This window comes from Sebastes fasciatus, chromosome 10 (assembly GCF_043250625.1).
Source record: "Sebastes fasciatus isolate fSebFas1 chromosome 10, fSebFas1.pri, whole genome shotgun sequence".
NCBI lineage: Eukaryota > Metazoa > Chordata > Actinopteri > Perciformes > Sebastidae > Sebastes > Sebastes fasciatus.
The window spans coordinates 33,274,280-33,284,611 of NC_133804.1; the positions used below are offsets into that span (position 1 = coordinate 33,274,280).

Below are 10,332 nucleotides of genomic sequence, written 5' to 3' on the forward strand. Positions count from 1 at the left end.
TTTCTGAATACGGGCTGTGTTTATTCCTCCGTGTATTGAGCGTTTTGATAGTTTAACAGTATTTATATAGCACTTAAACCTGCGTTATAATATAAAATACATGAAAATCTCACTTTTTACAATACGGGACCTTTAAGATGTAGCCGGTCTAATCTCATCGGGTAGAGTAAAGTTTATATAATAGAACGAGGACTCTGCTATGGCGAGCTCTAAAACCTGACTGAAAACAATTCAAGGATTTATTAAACATTAATGAAGTCATTAATTACTGTACAACTTATAAACCCATTACCAATGTAATGATGAACTCTATTAGAAACCTTCAGTAATATTCCAGTGTATGTGAGGTCTATAGGAGATTAATAATAATAATAATCAGATTAATTCTGCTTTATAATATAAAAAACATGAAAATCTCACTTCTTACAATATGGGATCTTTAAAAATGTTAATTAAACTCTGTGAACAATCTCAGCATTTGAGCTGCAGTAGTAAACCACAAATCCCAGTGTGCAAATCTCTGTTTATCCGTGTGCAGAGCTCCTTCCTCTTCCTCCTCCTCCTCCTCCTCCTCCTCCCTGAAGCTACAGTCGTGTTTGCATACTAACTGGAACTGGAAACGGTCGTTGGAAACGCTGGAAGGAAGGGAGCGCCATGCGGGGAGAAAAAGCAGCTTGTGCAACAAAATAATAATCCATCGAGGCAGTTTGATTGAAGCTCACACAGACAGAAGGAAAGCAGTGAAGTTGTGTGGAGCTCAGAGCTGAAATAAGAAGCTTTAGAGGAGACTCGTGGTTTTTTATTTTTACGCACAAAGGAAAAAACCACTCCAGGACACATTTCTGCTCTATATCTTTTTTTGTATTATTTTCTGCTGACGGTGAACTATCTGGATCTCCTCCTGGATGTTAAGCCTTTAACGGTTTCCTACCAGATATAGCTCCTGTTAATGCTGCTGGAGTGTCCTTGGCTGTCCTAAATTGGGTATTTGCAACGCTGCCAAAGTTTATAATTAAATTCTCAAGATCATTTTTAACTCCTTAAGGTGTTTTTTTTTATTGAATCTAATTTGGACACTTGATATAGTTGATGTTCTAGTAGAAGCTGCTGGTGCTGGTTCTCTGCATGTTGTTTTAAGAGACTCTGTGTCTCTCCAACAGAAGCCATTTTTAAGTCTTTGATTTCATTGAGCTGTTCAACCTGCTCTGATCTGCAGCTTTTAACTCGTGCACATACATTTTTTTTTTTGCACATTATTTTTTTATATCCATTATTCTCAAATTCACCCCTCCATCCACGACAATGACCTTTTACGCGTCTGGATCTGGGCGCGGTGGCTGCACCATGGCTCGGTTTCTCATCACCATGATGGTGATGCTGCTGGCTGGAGCTGGAGCTGGAGCTGAGGAGGCCAAGCCGGCCGAGGAGAGCTCACAGACGGTCACTCTGCGTACCCTGGTCCTGGGAACCTGCAGGGAGATCCAGCATTATGCAGAGTCCGTGGTGGGGAGCGGTGTGATCCGGTCAGCTGCTGAGGTACAGAGAGGAGCTGCACCACACTGTGTTCATACTGTCTTCTGTTCCTCCAGGAAGTGGCTTTATACACTCCACTCTTTTTCTTTACTGGGTGTTTGGTCTAACTTCACTGTTTGCTCTGAACACTACACTAACACTTTTTATTTGAGATCAAAGAACATGAGTTCATCATGTATGGAAGTTTTTATTGGACTTTATTAGTTGTAACTCAGAAGACATTCCACAAATGTGTACCATGATCTGCAAATATTTCACTATCCACAAACGTATTTTGTATTTGTGTTGTGTAAAGTCATATCCACAAAAATACAGGGCGATTTGCAAATACACATAACTTAAATAAAACTGTAAATACATATTTTAAGGTTTACATGTAAAGTGATATCTACACATTTGTGCATCTATTTTGCATTTGCAGATCACTTCCTGTGCATTTGTGGGCCACATGACATTTGTAACTTTTCTCCTGTTTGTTTACAGAATTTTGTCCGATTGGTACCGCAGCAGATCTGTAGATAATAGTTGTAATCCACAGAAGACAATTCACAAATATGTAACATGATCTACAAATATTTCACTACCCACAAACATGTATTTTTGTATTTGTGTTGTGTAAAGTCACATCCACAAAAAATACAGGGCGATTTGCAAATACACATAGACGCATTTATGCATCCATTTCTACATGTGGAATCATATTTGCACATTTTCAGATCGCTTTCTGTGCATTTATTATGGAAGTTTTTATTGGACTTTATTAGTTGTAACCCACAGAAGACATTCCACAAATGCATGTGCATGTATTTGTGTTGTGTAAAGGTCACCCTTTATTTTTGTGGATGTGACTTTACACAACACAAATACAAAAATACATGTTTGTGGGTAGTGAAATATTTGCAGATCATGGTACATATTTGTGAATTGTCTACTGTGGATTACAACTATTATCTACAGATCTGCTGCGGTACCAATCGGACAAAATTCTGTAAACAAACAGGAGGAAAGTTACAAATGTCATGTGGCCCATAAATCCACAGGAAGCGATCTGCAAATGCGCAAATATCATTCCACGTGTAGAAATAGATGCACAAATGTGTAGATATCACTTTACATGTAAACCTTAAAATACGTATTTACAGAGTAAGTTATGTGTATTTGCAAATCGCCCTGTATTTTTGTGGATATGACTTTACACAACACGAATACAAAAATACATGTTTGTGGATAGTGAAATATTTGCAGATCATGGTACATATTTGTGGAATGTCTTCTGTGAATTACAACTGATAAAGTCCAATAAAAACGTCCATAATCATGGGTGTTACAATGTCAGATCCCAGTACATCTTTGTAAATACATCTTAATATACAATGTCACACTTCAATCAACGGTGTAAATACACAATCCATTTTTTCCCAGTACTTTTTTCCAATTTAAGCCTTAAAATAAATGTGAGTCTTTCCATACAATATATTTGATTTATAATACCTCGCCACTGGTCTAATGTTGGAGGATCAGTCTTTCTTACTACTTGCCAAGAAGATCTTTATTAAATATTTATCTTTGTGTAAAAACATTTCTGGTATTTTTCCCAAGTATAGTGTAATGAATGAGTACTTTAACTTTATTCCCATTATTTTATGGATCTCAGTTGCCACCTCTTGCCAATATGGTTGTATTTTAGGGCATGACCAAAAAATATGGAAATGATCAGCCGTTGAGGTTCCACATTGCCTCCAACAGAAGCCCCGGCTCTGCGTGCCTGTTTGCAGTGCTGTTAATCTAGGAGTGATGAATGTCACTATATTCTTGATACAATACTGTACTAATTTTCCACTCCAACCCTGTCATCTCTCTCTCCATCCATCTCCATCCATCTCCGTCACCCTTCACCTTTACTGGGTGTTTGGTCTAACTTGACTGTTTGCTCTGTCACTATTCTTGATCAATACTGTACTAATGTTCCTCTCCAACCCTGTCATCTCTCTCTCCATCTATCTCCATCCATCTCCATCCATCTCCATCCATCTCCTCACACATTCCTCTCCCCCCAATGCCCCTCAACTTGTTAATCTCTCCCCTGATCCCCTCATCTTCTCTGCCCTCATCTCACGTCTCCTTATATCCATGCATCCCCCCCTCTCACACATGCACACACTTTTTCTGTCTCCCTGCTTCCACTCGGCTCCCTTTTCCCCAGAGTGCAGTGTTGTTTCTTGAGTCATTGCTTGGTCAGGAGAACGTCTATAAAGTGGCCATGGTAAGAACAACCTTCCTGGGTGTCTCCATCTATACTAGCCTGCCCGGCTGACATGGATCCCTTAAACAGAGCCCTCTCATGGGGGGCTCTGTTTGGGCTCATGTCAACCTTATAGTTATAGTGCAGAGAGTATAGGAGCATGACTGTATAGTGAAGCTGTGGCTTTATGTGTGTGTTTCAGTCTTGTTTGCATGAGAGGCCACAGTGTAGTCATTGTAGTGTAAGTGCTGGCAAGCTGATAAGTAGGTTGACTCAGTATGTCAAAGTATAGGGTGTGTACATGATCCTTGGATTAGAAATAGATTTTTAACGTGTCCCGGAACTGAAATAGAGCCTTATCCCGTGTGAATTTGGTTTTACATGATTCTGTTTCCGGTGAGAGAAATTAAAACATAATATAATCCTGTGGTGAAATTGAATCCTCAAGGTTAAAAGTTAGACAAAAGATCTGCATGCCACACTAACAGCTCCCAGTAACGTCACCGAGCAACATTTCTTCGAGGTGTTTGTTTGTGAGTTATTATCAGATAACGTTGCTCTGTTATATTTACTGGGAGCTGCAGTACTTTTGTCTGACTTTTGCCTACAGATTTTTTTTTTTTGTCCACCTGTAAAAGTTTTTGGGATGTTTATTATGTTGCTGCAAAAGTTAATCAGCTTTGAAGCATAAATATGAGAGATTGCATCACGTAAAATACAAGCAAGTACAGTATTGTCTGCTTGGAAGCACACAGAAAGACACTATGCTATTCTGCATGTTCAGCTTTTTGGTTTAAAATGAAAGATTTATTTATATATATATACATAAATAAAAGTCTGTGGCTACACCAGCCTGCGATTAGCATTAAAGGTGAGCTTTTTTTATTTTATTTTTTATTTGTTTTAATTGGAATAACATCACAAAATTAAAAACACACTTAACACATGAAACAATATAACACATACAATATTCACATATAAACACAAATAAAAATAAATAAATACAATTAAAAAAATAAATAAAATAAAAATAAATAAAGTTGTAAAAAAAAAGAAAAGGCAGGCTTTGATCAGGCCTAAAACATGATGTCATTGCTTGAGAAATTGAGCCTAATAATACCAAACAGAGCAGATGACATGATTTTCAGTTTAAATACACACATGGAGACATGGAGTGACAGATGCTTGACTCGTGCTCTGACATACTGGACAGTCCTCACGTATGTATAGTGCCAGTGAGTAGCGCAACAGGTGCAGATAAGATAACTTGTCCCTTGACCTTGCCTGATGAGGCTACACTGTGTATTTGAGGGGGTGGTGAGCTGCTGCAGAGACTGTACAGGAATAGAGAGGGGCACTGGCATGCACAGCTGTTTGTCCAAGTCAACAATACAACACTTCTTCTATCTTAAGGTGCAGCACTTACAGTCTGTAAGAGTTCTCTATTGATGCAATCAGCAAGTTTGTGCAAATGTCTTGCTGATATATATACACCAGAATAATGCATTGGAGCCATGAGAATACGTAGGTAGGCTGTGTTTCTGTAAACTGATCTGTATCTCTGCTCTGCATGATTTACTATTATGATCAGAATGCTGCCTTTCTTCATTGTTATCTCATATAATAACAAAGTGAGACTTGTCTCCACCCTCCCTCCCTCCACCACCACAGTTTTTGCAGATGGTGATCCGATTCCTCGCTGAAGGAGCTGCCAGCGGCCTGAACGTCATCGCCGTTTACGTCACAGAGATCCTCAGGGTCACAGGATTCGATGGTGGGTATATACCAGGGCTGCCCGTGTGTGTGTGTGTGTGTGTGTGTGTGTGTGTGTGTGTGTGTGTGTGTGTGTGTGTGTGTGTGTGTGTGTGTGTGTGTGTTTCGGCCTTGCTGCACGCTCCACTTTTTCCTCCCTGCATGTGCAGCTCGCTGTGGTTGGAGTGAGAGAGAGTAGATCTGTGGCAATGAAAGTTTGAAGTGAAAATATGCAGACGTGCCTCTCCCTCAGGCAATTTGTGTGCCACTCCTTTTATTAAAGTGTGGATGTTTACTCGTGTTGCTAACAGACAACTGTATTCCTGATAAAAAAAAATATGCCTTACCTGGATTTCCTGCCTCCACAGTTGCACAGACATTGCCCCGTTTCACTCCAGAGGGCGTGGCTGCCATCGCCCAGTGGGGTCTGGTGGCCCTCATCGGCTACTGGGTGCTGACCATCCTTCTCCGTCTGCTGATCGGCGTGGTGAGGCGGGTGTTCTGGGTGGTGAGAACCGTCTTGGCGCTCTGGCTTTTTGGACTGATTGTGACCGATAAGCACGCCACCGCAGACATCACGGCGGTCCGGCTGGGCGGCCTGGTGCTGGGATGCGTCCTGTTGACTCTGCTCACTTCTTGCTCTGAAAAGACTTGTGCGGTGGACGGCCGTCTGAGCTCCCTGGAGGGCCGGCTGAAGGCCGTAGAGAAGAGGAAAGGGGAATAGTGACCGGAGAGGGTGGAGGAGGGGGAAGGAGTTCAGATGGACAAACGGGTGATGGTAATGTTGGTTAAGGTTGATGGTTTCTTTATGTGTGTGTCGAGCTATCATGGGAAATAAAGTAATCTCTGGGGTTTTTAATCAGAAATGTTCTTTGTTTGCCTTGAGAGAGAAAAATGCCAAACTAATGAAACCACATACTATAATAACTAATCACAGACACACAGAGGTAGTAGAAGTCTAACCAGTGTGCACAGAGGGTTGAATAAGTCAGATTGTAAACTGTCCTCTTTCTGTATTGTAATTTTTCACAATTGCATATGAATAAAAATCAAGGCATTTTACACAAGTCTTTAATTAAAACAAGGCAGCCATGCTAACGTCGTTTTTAGCAGGTAATGTTTACCACCACGTTCACCGTCTTAGTTTAGCGTGCCGGCATACTAACGTTCACTAATCGGCACTAAACACAAGTAGAGCTGAAGCTGAAGGACGGATAAAAAGTCAGGAGGAAAAAGTCATTAAGATTGATTCTCTGGGCTCCATTGATCTGTACTAAATGTCACGGCAATCCATATAGTTGGACCAGAGGTCAGCAACCTGCGTCTCTTTAGCTCCTCTCCAGTGGCTCACTGTAGATTTATAAAAATGGAAATGAATAACTGTTTTTTTGTTTACATTTTCATTTTTATTTATCATTGTTGTAGGTCTATGGTACGACGGTACGACAGAGTATTAGGGCCACATTGAGGAAAAAAAGTAAATCTGAGATTTAGAGAATAAAGTCATAATATTACAAAGTAGTAATTTTAAGTGTTATTTTCTTTTTTTCTCATAATATTATGACTTTATTCTGGAAATCTCAGATGTTTTTTCCCTCCATGTGGTCCTAATACTCCGTAGTACAATGTCTCTTTGGCCCTTACTGCATTAGACTTATATACTATATACTTAGACTATAAACTGTGTCACCTTCATCACAATGCTCAAATGTTTTGCGGCTCCAGACAGATTTTTTTTTTTGCCTCAAATGGCTCTTTTGATAGTAAAGGTCGCTGACCCCTGACCTGGACCAAAGTGGTCGACCGACCAGTGGACCTAGATTATCTTTATCAGGAAACTGGAATAAACCAGTATCAAGCAGTCAAATTTGATCTTGTCTCAGTTTTAACTCACAACAATTAATTAAATATCTTCGACCCCGGCTGACCTGAGGCCGGTTCACAGCCTCTTTAAGTCCCCCGTGCCTGGTTGGTTTCCTGCTGCTCAGTCAGCTGGAAGCTTCTTTTTTTTATCCTCCGGGTTCCCACCGACGGTCTTCTCTCCCACTGCCCTCCAGCCGAGTGGAACGACCTGACCTCAGAGTTATCACTCCTGCTAGCTCTGCAGCAGCAAAACTCTCTTTTCCTCCTACTCTTTGCTTTGTGGTGGAGCGACTAAGTGGGACGGATATGAAACCACAGTGAAACTAACTCAATGTGTCACCACTTCCCTGCATCATCACGAAGACGGAGAGCGATGATCATCTGACTCTATGGAAATGGTAAATGGTAAATGGACTTGGACAGCGCTTTTCTAGTCTTCCGACCACTCAAAGCGCTTTACACTACATGTCAGTATTCACCCATTCACACACTAAGGTGCCAACTTTGCCCATCAGGATTTAATCTAAATACTCATTCACACACCCATGGCTATGCCTCTGGGAGCAATTTGGGGTTAAGTGTCTTGCTCAAGGACACATCGACATGTGACCCGGAGCAGCCGGGGATCAAACCACCGACCTTCCGATTGGTGGACAACCTGCTCTACCCTCTGAGCCACAGCCACAGCCGACTCTAGACCTAAATGCATTTACAAAATGATTATTTGATGATAATCTTATTGTAAAAAATAAACTACTGAGAAGATCACGCTGAAGATGGTTATGTAAATGGAGCCTTTGACTTTAAATCTGCTTTGATTAATATTATTATTATTTTATTTTTTGACTCCAAATGGAGTAGTTTTATTATTATAATGAAATATGATCAAGTAAAACTTAGATAATAACAAATTAAATCAATAACAATGTAAATAACATAACAAAAAAATAATTCAAAGTCAAGTATGTACATTCAATATAAAAAAGGTCAAAAATATTATAAAGTAAAAATACTTGTGCGTTGATTTTGTAACAAAAATATTGAAATCATTGCCAAACAAATATTGTTTGGACAAAATACAGACGATTGACAAAAATGTAGAATGTTAAAAATGGATTTAATGCACACCAAAACAACCAATATAAAAGTTTATTGAATAAGAAATAAAAGATGGGTATTTAACATAATAACAGATAAATAAAATACAAGGAAATAAAAATAACAATAAAAATAAATAAATAAATGCAAATTATGAAACTACACTAAATAAGCAGATTGCATTAAAATAATAACATTTTAATAAAATAAAATAGAATAAAAGAGTTAATAATGATCAGCAATAAAATGTTGATTAAAAATAGATTAAAATAAACACTATAATGACGATGATAAATAAAATAAATTTAGAAAAAAAAAACATAAAATTATAAAACTCTACATAAAAGCCAGACTAAATAGATGGGTTTTTAGTTTATGTTTAAAAAATGTCAAACAATATTACCAAACACAGATTCAGTTAACTTTGTTATTGACTCATTTAATTTGAGAAATATTATATTGACATTAGTTGTATTCAATCATTGATATGGATAACTGAGGACCTATTAACCTTGACATTACCATCATTGACATTATGGAATGGGAATTTGTGGTTATCTGACTACACTCTTTGTGGGTTTACAACTGTGATAGCCTATTTCTTATTTATCTAACATTTTATCTTTGGTTATTTGATGCAGATATGAAGCTTTGTGTGCTTATGATGTGTTTTCTATTGCGCAAAAATGGTTTTATGGGTTTCTGGCTGGGTTATGAGTACAAACAATAAAACCATAAAATTATAAAATTATAAAACTATACATAGAAGCCAGACTAAATAGATGGGTTTTTAGTTCATGTTTAAAAAATATCAAACAATATTACCAAACAAGCTGTAATTTTACGGTCGAAAACACAGATTCAGTGATTGTTGTGTCCACTCACTCATATTATTGACTCATTTAATTTGAGATTTATTTGATTGACATGAGTTGTATTCAATCATCGATTGTGATAGCCTATTTCCTATTAACCAATATTTTATATTTGGTTATTTTATTTTTTTTAAACAATATTGTTATTGAATTTTACATATAGATATATATACATATATACACATACAGACAGACTAACAATATGAATAATTAAATTATACTAAGAAATGTTTAGTCATAATTTCAAAGAAAGAGAGACATGACATTTCATGTATTTCACTTATCTAACAAAGAAAACAGATCAAATAAAAGATAAAACAAAATAAATAAATACCTCAAAGAAGAAGAACAAAAAAAAAATATATATATATATATCTTTGGTTATTTGATGCAGATATGAAGCTTTGTGTGGTTATGATGTATTTTCTATCACTCAAAAATGGTTTCATGGGTTTCTGGTTGGGTTATGATTTTGACTGAAAATTGTCTGATCTGGCAACATGGCAACATGGCTGGAGGACCTTTCCTAAACATTCATGGTATGAAACATCACACACTAAATAACCCTAAAATGATGACTGTTTCTAACTGCCAACACTAATAAGATGTTGTTTTATAAGAATCTCAGCTGTGAAGGTGTGTGAGACAGTTTCTGTGGAGTTATTAGTGTTTGAATCTCAGGTGAGTGAAGCACATGTTCCTTACCTGAAAAGCACAGTATGGATCAGTAGAAGTGAAGTGAAGTCTCATGTTGCAGCACATGCATTAAGGCATTAAAGTAGCAGTAGGCAGTTTATATTTTTGGCATCATTTGGCAAAAATTGCATAATAACCTTTCAGCATATTGTAATTCAAGAGTTCTGAGAGAAAACTAGACTTTTATTTATTTTTTATTTTTATTTCAGTTTTAATGCGTCGCTGACAGAATAACGATACGATTTACTCAGACTTCACTGTAGTGCAGTTAAA

General features: G+C 37.9%; 1 protein-coding gene across 2 annotated transcripts; it reads left to right on the forward strand.

Annotated features, from left to right (window-relative positions):
• Positions 1–538: 538 nt before the first annotated feature.
• Positions 539–6,611, forward strand: LOC141774764 (uncharacterized). 2 transcript variants are annotated; one of them, XM_074647589.1, is made up of 4 exons: positions 539–1,536; positions 3,737–3,796; positions 5,447–5,549; positions 5,896–6,611. In XM_074647589.1, exons 1-4 carry the CDS (start codon positions 1,303–1,305, stop codon positions 6,249–6,251), a joined length of 753 nt encoding a protein of 250 aa, XP_074503690.1. In that variant the 5' UTR covers positions 539–1,302; the 3' UTR covers positions 6,252–6,611. The 2 variants fall into 2 exon arrangements, with proteins under 2 accessions (XP_074503690.1, XP_074503691.1); XM_074647590.1 differs by lacking the exon at positions 3,737–3,796 and having other exon boundaries at positions 546–1,536.
• The last annotated feature ends 3,721 nt before the right edge of the window (positions 6,612–10,332 follow it).

What these genes read in the sequence shown, in the direction of transcription:
- LOC141774764 (XM_074647589.1), top strand. Translation starts at nt 1,303, where the DNA reads ATGACCTTTTACGCGTCTGGATCTGGGCGCGGTGGCTGCACCATGGCT. An exon ending in ACGTCTATAAAGTGGCCATG is followed by an intron (nt 3,797 to 5,446) that starts GTAAGAACAACC and finishes CCACCACCACAG; the next exon opens with TTTTTGCAGATGGTGATCCG. An exon ending in CAGGGTCACAGGATTCGATG is followed by an intron (nt 5,550 to 5,895) that starts GTGGGTATATAC and finishes CTGCCTCCACAG; the next exon opens with TTGCACAGACATTGCCCCGT.